Raw genomic sequence first — 20,573 nt, 5'->3', positions numbered from 1 at the left:
TGTCAAATCTCTTACCTGACTAAATTAGTTTGACATTTATGTTTTTACTTCATTTTCAGAAAGAGATGTTATGGAAAACAAAAACAAAAAATCTAATCTAGCTTTGTAAAACTTTCAGTATTGTTTTACAACCAGTGTGAAACACTGTTTTATTATAAAAGAATAGAATATTTTACTATGGAAAAATATATCTCTAAAATTGAATAGATTAGAAAAATAAAATTGCGTGGTAATGAACAAATTATTCTCTGTGAAGGTGGAACTAGTGTCCAAGCATGGAGAGACTGCATCTGTTCAGCCAATAGAAAGTTTGTAGCTCCACTTATATAGCCAGTATTCCCAGTTTGACTCAGTCCTCAGACTAGACGGACATCTGCTGCTAGCTCCTATGCCTTCTGGATCATCAAACCTTGATTCTTCCTCGCTTAGTAACATCATAATAGTGAGTGCAATTGTCTATAGGCAATCTCATTGACTTCCTGCAGGATGGTCTAGACCAGTGTTTTTCAACCAGTGTGCCGTGGCACACTAGTGTGCCGTGAGACATGGTCAGGTGTGCCGCAAAGCTTAGAGAGAGAAAGTAAATGAGAGAGAGAGAAAGAAAGAGAGAGAGAGAGAGAAAGCAAGAGAGAAATATAGAGAAAGCAAGCAAGAGAGAGAGAGAGAAAGAAAACAAGAGAGAGAAAAGGAAAGAGAACGAGAAAGAAAGAGAGAGAGAAAGAGAACAAGAGAGAAAGAAAGCAAGAGAGAGAGCAAGAGAGAGAAAGAAAGAGAGAGAGAGAAAAAGAGATGGAGGGAAGGTGGAAGAGAGAAAGACATAAAGGGAGGTAGGGAGGGAGAGAGAAAGAGAGCAAAAAAGAGGAAGGAAAGAGGGATGGAGAGAAAGAGAGGAAAAGAGGGAGGGAGGGAGAGAAAAATAGAGCGAAAGGGAGAAAGAGATATTTTTTTTGTCCAAACTTTTTTTAGCCCCCCCCCCCCCCTCAATGTGCCCCATGGTTTTGTAAATGTAAAAAATGTGCCGCGGCTCAAAAAAGGTTGAAAATCACTGGTCTAGTAGACAAGGGGCTCTCCCCCAACTTAATTAGGAGACAAGTGGTAGCCTTGTCTTTGATGTTGTCCTGTGGTTCCCAGAATCCATGTCCCAACACCTGACTGTTAAGTGGTTCATTAGGGGAGCAACAAACCTATATCTGGGACTTATCCAAGGTTCTTAACTCTCTGACAGCAGCTCCATATGAACCCTACTCGATACTTCCTTCGCCACCTTATTTGTAAGGTGGTTTTTCTGGTGGCCATCATCTAAGCCAGGAGAATTTCAGAGCTTGGTGCTCACTCGGTGCAGTCAGACCTCTGCGTAGTCCACCTGGCTTTCACTTGCAATGGTGGGAATTTTTACATGTCCAGACTTAACTGCTTCCCATTATAAATGTTGTAAACATGGATTGAAATGAATAGGTTAATAATGAATGGTATTGTGCTTTTTTGGTGTATTTTTTTTTAAAAAAATTCTTCAGGTGTAACCTGACACATGAACATTATTTCAAAGGTATGTCTAGGATTTTAAAAAAAGACCCATCTGTTGTGATTCAGTCTGAGGCTCCTCAGGGAACGGCTGGAACTCTGCTGGCTCCATGCTCAGAGGGGGAGGACGAGGAACAGGAGGAGGAGGAGGACCAGGCAGACGGGGAAGAGGAATGTCAGGACAAGGAGGAGGGAGAACAGCCTGAGACCCCCGGGGGGGGGTAGCCTGGAGTCATTAGATGAGTAGCCTGGAGTCATTAGATGAGAACGCACAAGCCATCATAGATATGAGACAGAGAAGGGCAGCACAAAGAAGGGGACAATTAGCCAGGTATTTCCATCCCTAATAGGCAACGGCTGGGTTTGGGTGTGGTTCTCCTCAGAAAGGTTGAAAAGGCAGGCCCGCCCTTCCTGTATTGTGGAGAGTTATCTTTTGGGAGTCCTGTGACCTTGCTTCGATCCTTGGCGTCTCTGATTCTGGCTTGTGGCCTCGAAGGCTGAAAAATTGGGAGAGGCGTGGGTTTTATTATCTACAGTGGTGTGTGTGCCAGCAAGAAGCCTGTTGTATTGTCTGGCCATCGTGACTTTTCTGTGAAGCTTCATAGCATTCCAGTTTGTAAGAACAGTTTTTGTTATCTGTGTTTGTTTTCAAAGATATAAAATGACTTTGCTTTTTACCAGCGTGTCTGGCTACTCTTTGTAGTTGGTGTTGACGTCTGGGGAAACCCAGACAGAACACCATCTAGATTATCTAAAATCATAATCTTTCAAAACAGAATGAGAAACAGTATATGAAATATAAAGGGGAAAATGTTATGCAAGAATTGCCTCCAAAGAAGCAGTTTGTAGCTGAAACCAAATGTTGTGAGCTGTCAAAACTCAGTACTGTACTATCAGTCAACCCTTATAATCTTGAAAAAAATGTTTGTTCTGAGTGGTTTTGTTTTGAGCATTGAACAAAACATACATTTTGTTACAACTTTCAAATAAAACATGGATATTTCAAGAATAGTACAGTATTTGCAAGTATTATGCCAGTTCTACAAGCCATGCTTGGAATGTTATCTCCCCACTTACCGTTAGATTATTGTTCCAGGGGGAGTGGTGTTTATTTGTTTAATCTACATTTTTTAAATTTGTTTGTTTGTTTATTATTTGAATTTATAGGCCGCCCTTCTCCAGTAGACTCATTAAACAAGAATACAATATAAAAATCTTCAAAATTTTAAAAGGCATTCATCCATCCACTCATCACTCATATATACAGTGGTACCTCAAGATACGAACCCCTCGTCCTACGAACAACTCGTGATACGAACCCAGGGTTCAGAAAAATTTTGCCTCTTCTTACGAACTTTTTTCGAGTTACGAACTGGCGTTCGGAGACAGCTGGGAAGCCGCGCGGCTGTTTTAAAAGGTGACAGCCGGGCGGCGGGGCTTCCCAGCAGCCTCCCGAGCGCCGGTTCGTAACTCGAAAAAAGTTCGTAAGAAGAGACAAAATTTTTCTGAACCCCGGGTTCGGTTCGGGAGGTTGTTGGGAAGCCCCCCCATCCTGGCTGTGACCTTTTAAAACAGCCGCGCGGCTTCCCAGCTCTCTCCGAACACCGAACGTGGAAGTTCGGCTTTGGCGTTCGGCTTCTGGAGACAGCTGGGAAGCCGCGCGGCTGTTTTAAAAGGTCACAGCCGCGCTGGGGGGCTTCCCACCCACCCCGAACTCCGAACCCGGAAGTTCGGCAAAAATTGGAGTTTCGGGGTGGTGGTGGGAAGCCCCCCAGCACGGCTGTGACCTTTTAAAACAGCCGCGCGGCTTCCCAGCTGTCTCCCGAAGCCGAACGCCAAAGCTGAACTTCCGCGTTCGGCGTTCGGAGACAGCTGGGAAGCCGCGCGGCTTTTTTAAAAGGTCACAGCCGCGCTGGGGGGCTTTCCAGCAGCCTCCAAACGCCAAACGTGGAAGTTTGGGTTTGGCGTTTGGCTTCGGGAGACGGCTGGGAAGCTGCGCAGCTGTTTTAAAAGGTCACAGCCGGGCGGGGGGGGGTTGCTGGGGAAGCCGCGTGGCTGTTTTAAAAGGTCACAGCCGTGCGGCAGCGGGTTTTTTGCGGGGCTTTTTTGGTTGCACGGATTAATTCACTTTACATTGTTTCCTATGGGAAACAATGTTTCGTCTTACGAACCTTTCGTGTTACGAACCTCCCCCTGGAACCAATTAGGTTCGTATCTTGAGGTTCCACTGTACTGTATCATCAGAACTTCCTGGCAATTCCTTAATAATAGTATTGGCTTAGACTGGATAGCATGATTAGGGATGCAGGAGAAATCAGAAAGCAGTGTAGTGTCATTTTACTGTACTAGAAGTGAATCCACCTATCCAGATCTTTTGAAAACTGTTCTCTCAATGAGGTACATGGATATGGACTAGGTCAGTGATGGCAAAAGGGGGACTGTGTGTGTGTATTTGACACCAAATGCCGAAAAGGGAGCACTTTGTGCTTTTCTGGGCCATGACCAGAAAGAGGAGCTGCCTAGAGGGCATGCACACACTAGCCAGCAAGTCTTCAGGTTACTGCATAGTTGCCCATCAGCTTGCCGGCACATATGTTCTCGTCGAAAAATGGAAGGCCAGCTCTTCTAGTTTCCGGCATGCCGCACACACAAAGTCCAGCTGATCGTTGCACATGCATACACACCAGAAACCCAGAAGAGGAACAGTTGATGCCATGCATGCCAGGTGACATGGCTCCATATGCCACTTTGGCACGCATGCCATAGGTTCACCAAAACGGGACTAAGTGATAGAATTTGGTAGTTTTCGGGTCTCCTTTCTCTATCCCGGTCTCTCTTGAACTATTCAAGGAGATTAAATGTTTGCCTTTATTTTGGGTCAGTTTGTGTTTTTGTGTATACCTAACAAACTGATATTCATTTGTGGGATCCTTGGTGCTCTCTGAATGTGATTGTTTTCTTGCAAATATGCACTGATGATATTACCTACTTTGGTAATAAAATTGTGGAAGAAAACAACCAAACTCAAAGAGTACTAAGGATCCCATCATTCAATCCTTTCATAAGTTAACCAAAAGAAAATTGTGTGTGCGGGGGGGGGGGGGGGCAGATACATTTAAAATATTATCTTAAATCTGAATTATAGCCTTTAAAATTATAAACTTGGTATCTCTTAGCCCTGAGGCTACAAAAAAAACCCATCTCACAATGCTTTGGCTAAATCTGTGTTCTATCATTGTATTTGAGACATGAAGTTCTTAAGAGTAAAATAACTTATCAGAAGGTGTCTGACATTGTAGACCTCTAAAGGGTATATTGAATAATTATGCAATCCCTGTCCAATTACTGATCATATTGATATTCTTTTGTAGATCACATACAAGGCTGTCAGCTCTTTTGACCCAGAAATAGATTTATCAAACCAAAGTGGACGAGTTCTAAAGCACGGGAATGAAACACATTATTTGTTTTTTGGACTACATCCTGGAACTACTTATTCTTTCACTATCCGGGCTAGTACAGCCAAGGGCTTTGGACCCCCTGTAACAAGTCAATTTACTACAAAGATATCAGGTATTATTTAAAATAATCAATCTTGCCATTATGATAAATGTTATATTCATTTAAATTGTTTAACTTACAGTTTACAATTTTATTATGGATGTCAGGACCATATTTCAATTAAAGCAGTTAAAACATATTTCCTTTCTAAACAATGTTGTCTAAACATTACTGCACACATCCTTTTGTGTACAAAATATTATTGATATGAGTTTATTATTTTGAAACTCATTTTTAAATTGTTGAGACAAACTAAGCTAACCAAGACATAAAAACATTCGTCTCATATTAGGTTATTAAAATGGCCTTTTGGTAAATTTTCACATTACTATGGCAATGCCTAGCAAGGGTAGTATCAATAGTAATAGGAGCCTTGGGTGCAGCCCCAAAATAACTGGAGCACCATCATTGGCATTGACAAAATTGCTATCAGTCTATTGCAGAAAGTGGCTTTACTTGGAACTATTTCCATCCTGCAATGATATCTGTAACACTGTCAAATATTCAGATTTGCCTATCCCAGGTCCTTGGTAAAAACTCAATAGGTACATAAAAATGTCAAATTCAGTCTAAACATTTGGCTGACTGTGTGAATAATAATAATAATAATAATAATAATAATAATAATAATAACAACAACAACAACAACAACAACAACAACAACAATGATAACTACCACCACTGATCAATGCTGAGAAGAAATCAACAAAATTCACTTATTATATGTATTAAAACCATTTTTGTGCAACCTTCAATTTAATGAAATCTCAGAGTTATAAAACAATAATAGCTGGGTTATAAAATAGTGTCCAATAAAAAGAAATCAATGGCAATGATATAATTGACATAGTGAGTATTAAAAAGTTGAAAGCATTATAACTGAAACACTTTTTCCCCAGTCACCTGTAGTTGCTTTAGTATGGAAGAGGAATGACAGTCTAACCAATGAAGTAGAGTTAGTGATAACTCAAGGCACATGAGTTTCATATTGAATGTTATCTCAAGCCATTTATATCATGTTTAGAAATATACTGGCAGCCAAAGTGTTATTTAAAGGCTAGTATGATCTAATCTTTAGTAGTCAGTCTAAGCTCCATGTTCAGAGCATTTTTCGCCCCAAGCATAGTTATTGGTAAGTCCGACAAAGTTAATGACAGTTGATTGGCGAAGTAGTTTAGTGTTATCTGTTGCTAATTACATGTTCAGATGATTTATTTATGGATACTATTATACATACATACATACACACACACACACACACATAATCTGAAATGCCAAGAAATCATTCTGAATCTTTAATTTTTCTGCCAATAACATTAGGATATATTTTGGAGAATGATGGGCACATTACTTTCCAACTTTTCTGAATTTTAAAGAAAAGCATAATTGGGACAAAGTTAAAAAGATTAAACATGCTTCATTCAAAATTACACATTTAGCTATGTCCAATTCAATCATATTTTAAACTTTAAAATGACAGGTCTAGTTTTTTGTTTGTTTAGAAGACTTTCTTTAGTTTAGACTTCTTTTCTTACATAAGATAATCATGTGTCTTAAAGACTGATATCTTTTTTTTGTTACTTAGCCACAGCCATATTCAGTAGTCCCTAGGTTCTGTTATTTTTGTAGGAATATTAAATAATTAAGTAGAAAATTCCATTAGGGATAGAAGGAAAAGGGGGAACCTGATCGAAACATTTAAATATGTCAAAGGGTTAAATAAGGTTCAGGAGGGAAGTATTTTTAATAGGAAAGTGAACACAAGAATAAGGGGACACAATCTGAAGTTAGTTGGGGGAAAGATCAAAAGCAATATGAGAAAATATTATTTTACTGAAAGAGTAGTAGATCCTTGGAACAAAATTCCAGCAGAGGGGGTTGGTAAATCCACAGTAACTGAATTTAAACATGCCTGGGATAAACATATATCCATCCTAAGATAAAATACAAAAATAGTATAAGGGCAGACTAGATGGAACATGAGGTCTTTTTCTGCCGTCACTCTTCTATGTTTCTATGTTTCTATTAAAACGCCTGTATCAGCAAGACTAAGTTAATCAGTAATCAGTACTAAAAGTATTATGCTACTGAAACTCACCATTCATTAAATTTATTCATTCATTAATTAAAAAAACATTGTATCATCACCACCAGCAGAATAATAGAATTACTTAAACAATTGTAATTGATTACAAGGAAGTTAGAAAAGTCAGGCCCCTCATGGAAAATGAAGTTCTTGTATATTCTAAAGGTGGTTTTCCAAGAGGCAGCTGGACTTTCTGGTTTTACTTTGAAGATGCTTTGCTTCTCATCCAGGAAGTTTCTTTAGCTCTGAAGAAGCTTCTTGAATGAGAAGCGAAACATTTTCAAAGAAAAACCAGAAAGTCCAGTTGCCTCTTGAAAATGCACCTTCAGGACAACAATGGCCTGGATGAATCTCCATAGACATTCTCTTGTATTCTTTTTGAAAAGCTTAGGGGGAAAATATTCATCCTTTATGTCTGCTCTGTGAAATTGAGGATATCAACAAGATATCCAACAATTTGGTTTTGTTTTATGGCTACACATATTATCATTCAATTCAGAAGGAATACAGTGTTACCTCATCTTACGAACGCCTCTTCTAACGAACTTTTCAAGATACGAACCTGGTGTTGAAGATTTTTTTGCCTCTTCTTTCGAACTATTTTCACCTTACGAACCCAAGCCGCTGCTGCTGGGATGAAGGGGTTTCTTTTTTCCCCTTTTTTGAAGAAAGAAAAGGGAGGGGCGGCTTGGAGGGGGAAAGACTTTGCATTAACAAAAGTAGGAGAGGCACTGAAAGAGTGTCTTTTGAAGAAAGAAAAGGGAGGGGCGTCCCCCTTGCCTTTCTTCCTTCCCACTCACCCTTTAGCCTAGCCTTGCTTCTTCCACCCGCCCCCTTTAGCTGCTCCTCCCTGCCCTCTGTTCGCTTCCCTTCTAAAGTTTGGGATTTTCCTGAAGGATTTGCACGCATTATTTGCTTTTACATTGATTCCTATGGGAAACATTGTTTCGTCTTATGAACTTTTCACCTTACGAACCTCCTCCTGGAACCAATTAAGTTCGTATCATGAGGTACCACTGTATATGAAAAATCTGGATACAAATTAGAACATAAGAAAGATGAAAACCTAAAGCACCTTGCCATGACAGAAGTGGAATATGGAGAACATCTTAGGGAATATAAATTTAAAGCTTTATTTTAATTCAGTCCTAACTACCAACAGGTTATTTTGATGTCCAGAAATGAGAATAATTCCTAAATTAACAGATTAAAGATCAATGTAAATTGATAAATACTACAAGCTTGTATAAACTCAAGATTGTTCAGGATCTCATTACTTCAGCAACAGTGATCAATGCCTGGAATACACTACCTGTCCCTGTGGTTTCCTTCCCAAGCCCCAAAAACTTTAACCTTAGACTATCTACATTCTATATAAGCACACCACTGTGCCTACCGTTCCTGTCCTACTGTACTACTGTCCTATTACGTAATTTACCTGTACCTATTTTGCTAATGTTTATGTTTATACCTATGCCTACTACTTTGTACATGTTTGACAAATAAATAAAATAAATAAATAAATAAAAACAAATAAAATACTGAATATTCTGATGTAGAAGGATATCTTGTCACAAGAGTTGTATGGCTGTCAGTAGGCTGACAAATTCATCAAAGAGAAGGAAATATGTTTACAATGCTTTAGATATGTGGCTCTGCTGTAAACACTATTTTTAGGAAGACTGTTTTAAGATCCAAATGATGTGAGAGGGACACATTAAATGAGTCTGCTTCATATGTTCTTGTTTGTCTAGCTCCTTCTATGCCACCCTATGAGTTGGAAACACCTTCAAATCAAACAGAGAGTACCGTGACAGTTCTGTTGAAACCTGCACAAAGCAGAGGTGCACCAGTCAGGTATTGTGATGTTCGGGAGGATGTATAAGATTAAAACAGAATTGATTAATTCCTTGATAGTGTTTTCTGGGGATCTTTCCTAATTCAGTACAGTTTAAATCCATGTTTGCATTATCTCTAATTAAACTAAATGGCAGACGAATACGAAAATCCTTTGATGTAGAGCACTCAGGTATTATGTGTAGGATTTCAGAACTTAGTCTTTGAAAATAAAGAACAAAGCTATAGTTTTCTTATGAGGGTGGTTTCTTTACTTCTACAAGGTAATTGCTTATTGCAATGGTATGAGTTCAAGGGTGAATCATTACTCTATCCCTTGCACCTCTGTTTTCTATAACTAATCTCTCTTAGAACTGAGCATTTAATTACCCTTATTTCAGGTAATCAGATGAGATGCTAGGAAATTTAAAAATTAAATTAGATTATAATCAAGTTAGGAAGGAAGAAGAAATGTTCGCTAAATAGTGTTTCGCCAAGTCTTTCAACCTCAATCTCCTAAATATGATAAAATTAATAATATGCTATAGGGTTGCAGTAAGAGATACTGCAAAATAATCTAAATTAAATATTTTGTAAATCCTGTAATGCTATGCAGATGCTTTTCCTCCTGCAATACAATTTTTTATGCAGGATCCAATCTGAGACAGTTACCAGGACCTAAGTTTTATTCTTCCAAGCTTATTGCTGCTAGAGCCCATCAAGAAACTTATCTTTCTCCAAAATATGTGCACTGGGCTATTCTATGTCTTATATTTATATTGTGCCTGGTTGTGTGTAGCTTTTAGTTGTTAATTAAGGTACAGATTTTGGTCCTGGTGACCAACTCAGATTGGATCCTGTAACATTATCCTGGGATATGTATATTTACTTTCATTTGCAAGATTTTTTTTTTCATTAATTAAGCAAGTTCAGATATTTCTAGCTGTTCTTTTGTTTATATATTTTAAAATTTTTAGTGTCTTTCATTTTAATTTTTTTATATTTTTGCAATGATTAATTTTAATATATTTCTTGTTTTAATTATTGCTGTATACCACTCAGAGTTGTTTGTGAGATGGTTGGCGATATATGGGTGTCAACAGGTTCAAGCTCAACCCTGACAAGACAGAATGGCTGTGGGTCCTGCCTCCCAAGGATTATTCCATCTATCCATCCATTACTCTGGGGGGAAACCTTGACCCTCTAACCTCAGCTGTGGTCCACAATTTGGGAGTCGCAGCTGAGGTTAGAGCAACATCTCTCAGTTGTGGCTAGGGGGACTTTTGCACAAGATCGCCTGATCTACCACTTGTGGCCTATTTGGATAGGGAGTTTCTTCTCACAGTCACTCACATCTTCATCACCTTGAGGCTCGATTACTGCAATGCACTCTACTTCAGGCTACCTTTAAAGAATGCTCTGAGACTTCAATTACTCCATCGCTCCGCGAGCTGCACTGGCTTCTGATCGGTCTCCGAACACAATTTAAGGTGTTGGTTATCACCTATAAAGCCCTACATGGCCTAGGACCAGATTATTTATGGGACCATGTTCTGCCTCACATGTCCCAGCGATCGATTAGATTGCCCAGAGTTGGCCTTCTCCAGGTCCCATCGGCCAAGCAATGCCGGCTGGCAGGACCATGGGGAAAGGTCTTCTCTGTTGTGGCTCCGGTGCTCTGGAACCAATTTCCCCCAGAGATTCGCACACACACCCTCCTGGCCTTCCGAAAGTTTTTGAAAACACACTTGTGCCGCCAGGCCTGGGGCCGTTGAGCGATAGCATTCTGCTCTGACCAGTAATATGAATGAGTGATGGTTGTATGCTTGCTTTATATTGGGTTTTAAACTTTGTATCTATTTTTTATTGTATGTACTTTGGGGTATTTTTTTTTAATTTTTGTATTCATTTTACTGTTGTACGCCACCCTGAGTCCGTCAGGAAAAGGACAGCTTATAAATTTGATAAATAAATATAAATACCATTAATTAATTAATGAATCTTGTCATGAACTCTTTTGGCTAAAAAGTAATTATTATGGTAAAAAATTATAAAGGACCAGTTGGCAGTTAAAAGAAAATAAATCTAAATAGACGACTTATTTGTCTTTCTTTGCTAATTAGCAATTGGTATGGCAGATTGGAAGCTAAATTTTTTCAGTTACCCACTGAGAGCACAGTAAATCCTATGGGCCGGACTTGGGATAAAGATAATCTGAAGCAGGGAATATAGGTTTTTATTTCCTGATAATGCTTAATTACATGGAATCTCCCTTGCACATTATATTTTCATCACCAGAAGTAAAAATTAAAAATTGTGAAAGACTGCATAAGATGAGAAAATGCATAATTAGCTTTTTTACAGTGTTTTTTTTAATTTGCATTTTCCACTATCTTTTTTGTTATTAAATAGAAATGATTTGTAATATTGCCTTTTAAGTGTAAATAATGCCTTATCCTTTCATTGTTAATGAAATAGATTGTAAAGTCATTCAACAATAAAATATAAAAGCACTTCTTTCATTATAGTTAAGGTGCGGTATTGTTGAACTTCAGATAAGCAATTCAGTTTCCAAAAGTCTCATTTTTAAATGGTAGGGGCAAGATTGTCACATCTATGATCATTCCAAGGGACTCTGAAGCAACAGACTTTCCCAGCTGATGAAATCTGTATTCATTCTGAGTAAGAAAAATATATCTGTACTTTATGGTCTTCACTAAGTGCAATGGCTGTCTATTGATTCTGCTGTAGCTATCTGGCATGGTTAATGCAGTTTCTTGGAACTCTCCTAAACTTTTCAGTGTAAATGATTGTTGTTGGGTTATTGATCAGTACATCAGTTCTGTCACATAAAAATCTTTAATTCCTCTGATAGATAGAGGCAGAAGGCAGAAAGAAAGTAAGCACAAATTTTAGCATATTATTGCCTAGGACTGCTTGTTTGCAATTTATGCCTCCATTTACCATTTCACCTAGAAGAAATACAGAATTAGAATGTTGCTTTCTGTTTTAACTTTATTTGGATTCAGTCCACTTCAATTACAATTCTGGCATCTTTAGAAAATAACTACATGGCATCATGAATTTAAGAAGTGTTTTTAAAAAAAACAATTATGTACAATTTTCTAGGTCAGGTTGCTAATGTTTAATGTGATCCTCAAAAGCAAATTCTTAGCTTTTGAAAACATAATTTCATTTACTATTGCAATCTTTATTAATTATATAAAATATGGACAGTTCATTCTATGATCTTACTTAAAGAATTTTGGAACATCAATTTGAAATTGTGTTTTAGCTTGTATTTCAGTCCTCCACCCCATTTAATTAAATCCTATCTGCATATATTTGCAGAATATAGAAAGAATATTTTATATTAATATTGGATGATACATTCAATCTGCTATGTGAGTTTGTGTCATTCTTATATATGTAAATATTCTGATTATATAAAAATTAAATGACTATTGTCTGCTTTCAGTTGAAAATTCAGGCACTGAAAAGAGGTTCAACCTCTGTTTCAGTTATATAGTAAATTTATTTTTTCTGTGCATTTAGTCCAATAAAGAAGAATATGAAACGAACATGTAAATTATGAAGGAACTAGTCTAAAATCTAGTAAGCATGCTTTTATGGAAATTTAATAGAATTTAAACTTTTAACAAGTTTCTAGTACAGTTTTTAATACTGTGGTTACTTTAAATCAAGTCCACATATTTTTCTCCCATCGACATTATTAATGCTGTAAGCCTCACACATTTTAAATTTTACACTGCTGGGCCAACAGTGTAAAAGGGTTATCTTTAAAATATCAGAAATAACACCTAACAAATCAAAAAAATTGAGGAAAAAATTTATTACATCTTTTCCTTTGAGTTAGGATTATTGCATTGTGCTGTTCATTGAACGGTTTTAAAACTACAAAATAAAGCAATGCCAATTTTAAAGATGATAATTTGATTATATGCCACCATTCCAAGCATTAATTATCATTTTTATTTTATTCCTTCCATATTTCAAGAATTATTTGAAAGAGGGGCTTCAGAATGAACAGTAACACAAGTACAGAAGCTTACATTATCTGTACTTAACTATAAGATGCGCACCCAGACCCTGCTTTTCCTCAGCTGCATCCTGATATAAATATGATTCTTTCAATTTGCACTTTACAACTTTTTATCAATTTGTACTCCTGAGGTAGATGTCATTATTATGTGATGATATGTCAGTAAGTACCATATTTGAGGATCAAAAGGTATCTTTTACTTTTCTTGTTTCTTTTTCAATCCATAGCTGCAATTTTGGACAATATCAGCATAGCTGCCAGCTTTACAGCCGTTGTTCAATAATGAGTCATGATTTGTGCAGAAGACGCTTGACTGAGAGATAACAGACAAAGATATAAAAAATAGCTATGCAATAGATTATATCCGTGATTAGGTAGTAAAGTTGGTACTTGAGAATGAGAAATAGAGAGAAATGACTCTTGATTTAAAGCATATGGTAAAAAACACCCAAATAATAACAAAGAAAAAAACCCCAGCCGTTTGTGTGTGTGTGTGTGTGTGTGTGTGAACTCTTGAACCATTTCCAATAGCTCACCTGTTATTGGAAATGGTTCAAGAGTTCACATACACACACACAAGGGGGGAGGAGACAGGGATGGAAAAAGAGGAGAAGATAGTAATAATAGTAATAGATTTTGGTTTTGTTTTATTATTAATTTCTTTTAATAAAAAAGAAGGGATTTTTTTTCCTTTTTATTTATTTATTTATTCATTCATTCATTCATTCATTCATTCATTCATTCATTCATTCATTCATTCATTCATTTATACATACTTCTATGCTGCCCAGTCCCAAAGGAACTGCCGCTCAGACACTATACCTTTCTGCCCACACCGAAAAAAAATTAGAGGGAACATTGCTTGAGAGATGGGTCTTTATGCTTAAGATTTACTCTTTTATCCTGATTGGCCATTTCACAGAATGGGAATTCTGGCAATGTTTATCTTTTCCTGTCTTCTCTTCAATTCCCAGCATTAGCACCATCACTGTATCTGCAGCACCACTACTGTAGCAGGAGGTCCCAGTTCTTTAGAACAGATGCCAGGAAACACACAGAACTGCACTAAAATAAAATCAGCAAAACCCTACCCACCCCATTTCATTAGTAGAACTGACTTCTGAATCAAGTATATTGACAGATTTCCTTATAAATGGTTTAAATACTCAAACATGAAACTAGTCAATGATTCTATTGATTTATGCAAACAATTGAATGGCTTACTTCTCCCAACTTCTCATTATTATCCTTAGATTTAGCAACTTTAATATGCAATCTTAGAAAAGTCTGGAAAGCCTCTTCTTTTTTCATGTCTTTTCCCCCATACATTTTAATGGAAAGCATTTAGACCTTTCATTTCCATTACCAATATTGTGAAATAGTACAATCCAGGAGGCTTTGATTATACCAGTAGGCTATTTTATAGTCTGAATTTATACACATTATGAGTATGCCCTAAAGCAGGAACTTGTGGCTAGCCAGATGTTGCTGAACTATAATTCCCAGCATCCTATGAGCACAACCAATTATTAAGGATGACAAATAGCTGTGGCATAGTAATACCTGGAAACCAGAGTTAAGGAATGTTATAAAACTAAAACTTAAATATTACTTAAATGTCATACCATTATAGATATTATTAATATATAATCAAATATATGATTTAATATCTAATTAAATTCTATTATTAAACTGCTGAAGATTAGGAAGCTCTTCTCAAAATTCCACAAACATTTATTCTTGTAATTTTAAGATCATTAGTTTATTTTAAACGTCTTGTAGTTTAGAATCCTGACTATATCCTATAGTCTTAAATGACTGAAAACTGATCTTGATAGCATCCCTTCGAATTTTTGAAGAACGTTATCATAAACCAACTCAGACGTCTTAGGGCTAAACATCCAATTTCTCCCAATCTCTTCTTGCAAGACTATTTTCCAATCCCCTGATCATATCTATTGATCTTTGTTGCGTTTCCTACAGTTTCTGTGAATTTTTCTTAAAATATGATGACCAGACATCACACTCAAGACCTGGTTGACTATGACTGGTACATTTAAGAACACTGAACACATATCCCTCTCAAATATCTATTGTACATGTATTTAGGACTTGTCAATTGATGCCGAAAACACAAGTCATTGCAGCTATAAAAAGGCAGTTTTATCTTCAACTAGGCATAACATCTGATGTGAGTGATGATGCATAATTGATAGCACACATATACTATATAGGATTAGCAATATGAAAGAAGACTGCTTGTTTTGCCAGCTACAGACTACTATTATGTGGGAAGGTATTTCATAGACAACATTTGGAATTCTAAGTAAGTACTGCACTTTGCTAATCTTTCAGATATATTTCAGAATGCAGTAAATTGAATGCTTCAGGGCAAGGTTACCGGGCTAGCCACGGTAATAGAAAAGCAACAACTTTCTAAAGAAAGCTGAAATTATGAGAGAGAAAATGAAAAAGAAAAAACCCCACAAAGAGTTCCCACCACCACCACCACCATTTCGTATTAAACTTGCTTCTGGAAGATGAAAGTGTTGAATGGTCTGATGAAAAAAATGTTATTGTTGAACATTTGAACAAATCAAATTTTGACTTCAATGTCCATAACCTGGAAGATATGACTAAGCACAGCTAGGAGTGAAACACATTTGACATTATCACTGAAAAGTATGATAATAACATTTGAAGCATGGTTGGCTGATATAATCCAGTGCTTAGATATTGTGTAGCAATTCTCAAAAAATAAACATAATCACTGTTTCATTCTGGATCAAAGTAGAAAAGATATGGGAATGAGGGAAATGAGGCTTTGAAAATTTTATTCCTGTTTTCTACAAGATATTTGTGTGAATTTATTGCATCCCCAATCACAAATGTCGATCTTTCAAGCTAGATTATAGCTTCAGATGCCATTTTTCAAATACATATAATTGTTTGAAGAATTTTCAAAGCTTCTATGACGTCAAGGCTAACATTTTATGGCATTATTATGGCAGTGCACTCTACATGGAGTTGCTCTTGAAAATCACCCAGAAGCGTTATCTGCTCCAGAATGCAGCAACATGGACATTGACAAGAATTACTCAGGATGCCCATATAACATCTCTGTTTTGCAATTTGTTTCTAGATGTGATTCAACACACTGGTCATCATATATATAGCCTACATAACACAGAGCTGGTTACTTGATTCTGTCTCCTTTGATATCTGTAGACAGTAAAGAAGATAATAAAGCATAGGACCATATTATCTACGAGACTGCCTTATGGAGCACAAATCCCAGTGTCTGGTGAGGTCCCACAGAATTGGGCTCCTCAGGGTCCTGTCAACCAAACAATGCCGGCTGGCAGGACCTAGGAAACGAGCCTTCTCTGTGGGGGGCCCTCTGTGGGGGGCCCTCTGGAATCAGCTCCCTCTGAAGATTTGCACTGCCCCCACCCTCCTTGCCTTCCAAAGGAGTTTAAAAACTCATCTTTGTCACCAGACCTGGGGTCATTAGATCTTTCCCCCTGACCAATGAGTGTTTTTAGTGTGATTTTATTTATTGATTTTTTTGATTTGATTTGATTTGATTTGTATGCCGCCCCTCTCCATAGACTCGGGGCGGCTAACAACAGTAATAAAACAACATGTAACAAATCTAATATTTAAAATAACTAAAAACCCTTATTAAAAACCAAACATACACACAAATATACCATGCATACATAGGCCTGTGGGGAATGAATAATTCAATTCCCCCATACCTGACGATAGAGGTGGGTTTTAAGGAGCTTGCAAAAGGCAAGAAGGGTGGGCAATTCTGATCTCTGGGGGGGAGCTGATTCCAGAGGGTCAGGGCCGCCACATAGAAGGCTCTTCCCCTGGGTCCCGCCAAACGACATTGTTTAGTTGACGGGACCCAGAGAAGACCAACTCTGTGGGACCTAACTGGTCGCTGGGATTCGTGCAGCAGAAGGCGGTCCCGTAGGTCCGATGCCATGAAGGGCTTTAAGGTCATAACCAACACTTTGAATTGTGACCGGAAACTGATCGGCAACAAATGCAGAGTTTTGGTGTAACATGGGCATACCTAGGAAAGCCCATGATTGCTCTCGCAGCTGCATTCTGCACGATCTGAAGTTTCCAAACACTCTTCAAAGGTAGCCCCATGTAGAGAGCATTACAGTAGTTGAGCCTCAAGGTGATGAGGGCATGAGTGACTGTGAGCAGTGACTCCCGGTCCAAATAGGGCCGCAACTGGTGCACCAGGTGAACCTGGGCAAACGCCCCCCTCGCCACAGCTGAAAGATGTTTATCTAATGTGAGCTGTGGATCAAGGAAGACGCCCAAGTTGTGGACCCTCTCTGAGGGGGTCAATGATTCCCCCCTCACAGCCACTCCATCTTATCAGGGTTGAGTTTGAGTCTGTTGACACCCATCCAGACTCCAACAGCCTCCAGGCACCGGCACATCACATCCACTGCTTCGTTAACTGGACTTGGGGTGGAGATGTACAACTGGGTATCATCCGCATACTAATGATACCTCATCCCATGCCCTTGGATGATCTCGCCGAACGGTTTCATGTAGATATTAAATAGCAGAGGGGAGAAGACCGACCCCTTAGGCACCCCACAAAGGAGAAACCTAGAGGTCGACCTCTGACCCCCCACTAACACCAACTGCGACCGACCGGAGAGGTAGGAGGATAACCACTAAAGAACAATGCCTCCCACTCCCAATCCCTCCCGCCGGCGCAGAAGGATACCATGGTCGATGGTATCGAAAGCCGCTGAGAGGTCGAGAAGCACCAGGACAGAGGATAAACCCCTGTCACGGGCCCGCCAGAGATCATCCATCAACGCGACCAAAGCAGTTTCTGTGCTGTAGCCGGGCCTGAATCCTGATTGCTGAGGGCCTAGATAATCGGCTTCTTCCAAGGACTGCTGGAGCTGGAGCGCCACCACCTTTTCAACAACCTTCCCCATAAAGGGAAGGTTGGAGACTGATCGATAGTTGTTAAGAATGGCTGGGTCCAGGGAAGGCTTCTTGAGGAGGAGGTGCACAAGTGCCTCCTTGTAGGGATCCGGAAAGGACCCCCTCTCCAAAGAAGCGTTGACAATCTCCTGGACCCAGCTCCGTGTCACCTCCCTGCTGGCTGAGACCAGCCAGGAGGGACACGGATCCAGTAAGCATGTGGCGGAACTCAGAGCTCCCATGGCCTTGTCCACTTCATCAGGTTTATTTAGTGAATGTTAATGAATGTTTTAAAGTTAGAATTTTTAAAGATTTTTAATTATATTAATTGATCAATTGTATTATGTCGTTTATATATGCTGTGAGCCGCCCCAAGTCCTCAGAGAGGGGCGGCATACAAATCCAATTAAATTAAATTAAACTCAAGACCTTGATAGAAAAATGGAAAATCAATTAAAACAATGAGCAGGTAAATAATGCTTAAATACCCATAGCAATAGCATATTATATACTTTTACAGCTGTCTCTAAGCGGTTTACAGAATCAGCCTATTACCCCCAACAACCTAGGTCTTTATTTTACCCATCTCGGAAGGATGGAAGGCTGAGTCAACCTTGAGCTGATGGTGAAATTTGAATTGCTGAACTACAACTAGAAGTTAGCTGAAGTAGCCTGGAGTGCGGCACTCTAACAACTGCACCACCCCGGCTCTTCATTAAACCCAAATGAAGAGGAAGCGTTATGAAATATCTAGGTGGGCAGCTCCCTAATTCAAATAAATATAAAACTGAGAAAGGGAAATTTATTCAGTCTTCCGAGATTCTATTAATATAGCAGATTGTAATAAAAATAGCTTTAGGCCTAGGTAATCTTTGAGTTTTGACAACTATTGGGATCATAATTTTAATCACCAAATAATAAAGTTTGACATTGCATGACCACATATCATAGCAGTCCCCATTACCAACACTAACTGAAAACCACCTAGCACATTAAGCAAGGACCATACCAAGCTAAGCCATTCCCATTTTGAACCTTCCCAGCCTTAACTATTTCCTCTTCACCTTTCATTTCCTCACCCACCTATCTCCTCCCCATCTCTGTCCTTTGGGATTCCTACAGAGCAGCATTCTTTAAGTGGCGGCGATGGTGGCATTTGGGTTGAAATAGAAACCCAGGGCCTTCAGCAATCCTGGGCCCCAGCTCCAGTTTGCTCTAGTGATTGGGTGACCCTGAAACGGTCACTCTCTCTCAACCCACCTCACTTCACAGAGAAAGAGGGGAGGGAGGGAAAGAGAAAGGGGGAAGGGGTGAAGAGAAAGAGATAAAGGGGAGGGAGGGAAAGAGAGGAGATTGAGGGAGGGAAGCTTGATGGGCGTGGCCTGCGACTGAGCTAGCATGGCCAACTCGATGTCACTCACAGCAAGGTGCCGCCCCACCTTGCTGTGAATGATGTCAAGTTGGCCATGCCCACTAAGTCACATGACCCACCCACCAAGCCACACCTGCAGAGCCAGTAGGGAAACATTTTGAATTTCACCCCATTTGGATATACAGTGATCCCTCGAGTTTCGCGATCTCGATCTTCGCGAAACGCTATATCACGATTTTTCCACCCGATGACGTCACTCTCTTCCTTCCTTTCTCATCTTTCTTTCTCTCTTTCTTTCTCTATCTTGCTTCTTCCTCTCTCACACTCTCTTCCTCTCTCATCTCTTTCTTTCCTTCTCTCTCTTTCTCTATCTCTCCCCCTCTTGCTGGCGGGCGGCGGGCGGGCGAGCGGGGGCATCAGCGAGGAGCCGGGGTTTCCCCTTTGCGTGGGCGGCTGGGAAACCCTGATCTTCGTCTGCTCGCTGCTGCTGCGCCGAGCAGATCAGCTGCTGGGCGGCCGAAGGAACCTTCCCTGGGTCTTCCCCCTCTTGCTGGCGGGCGGGCGAGCGGCAGGCATCAGCGAGGAGCCGGGGTTTTCCCTTTGCGTGGGCGGCCGGGGAGACCCAGGGAAGGTTCCTTCGGCCGCCCAGCAGCTGATCTGCTCCGTAGCGCAGCAGCAGCGAGGAGCCGAATCGGGTTTCCCCTTTGCGTGGGCGGCGGGGAACGCAAACTCCACCATCTACGCATGCGCGGCCATAGAAAAAAAGGGCGCGCATGCGCAGATGGTGTTTTTACTTCCGCAACCCTACATCGCAAAAAATCGATTATCGCGAGGGGTCTTGGAACGGAACCCTCGCGATAATAGAGGGATCACTGTATTTATAACTTGAATTATTTGCAAAAATAAGAAAATGATATAAATATAAAAATAATAAATGTGGGATATAAATAAACAAACAAACAGCTACTTCTATCATGTATACTACCTCAAGCCTCATTCTGCAGCCAGCCACCACAATGCAAAATCACTATCACTCCGCACTTCACAAACCCTGCTGCCCCTACATGATCTTTGTTGTGTTCCTCCTACTGTTGTTCATATGTGCCTGGCAGTCTGTCCCGTACCTATGTGAAGCAGCTGCTGAGCAAACTAATACAGTG

The 20,573-nt window shown here is 39.5% G+C and overlaps 1 protein-coding gene across 18 annotated transcripts in view; it reads left to right on the top strand.

Annotated features, from left to right (window-relative positions):
• The window catches only part of PTPRM (protein tyrosine phosphatase receptor type M), a 546,727-nt gene that overhangs the window by 302,374 nt on the left and 223,780 nt on the right, over positions 1-20,573 (top strand). For all 18 annotated transcript variants that reach the window (XM_070747559.1, XM_070747555.1, XM_070747564.1 and 15 more), the window contains exons 10-11: positions 4,893-5,094; positions 8,923-9,025. In XM_070747559.1, the coding sequence (XP_070603660.1) occupies positions 4,893-5,094; positions 8,923-9,025 (305 nt within the window). The remainder of the gene's footprint in view (positions 1-4,892; positions 5,095-8,922; positions 9,026-20,573) is intronic.

Source organism: Erythrolamprus reginae, chromosome 3 (genome assembly GCF_031021105.1).
Source record: "Erythrolamprus reginae isolate rEryReg1 chromosome 3, rEryReg1.hap1, whole genome shotgun sequence".
Classification (NCBI taxonomy): domain Eukaryota; kingdom Metazoa; phylum Chordata; class Lepidosauria; order Squamata; family Dipsadidae; genus Erythrolamprus; species Erythrolamprus reginae.
Note: the sequence above shows the minus strand (reverse complement) of the source record. Positions and strands in the feature narration are given on the sequence as shown.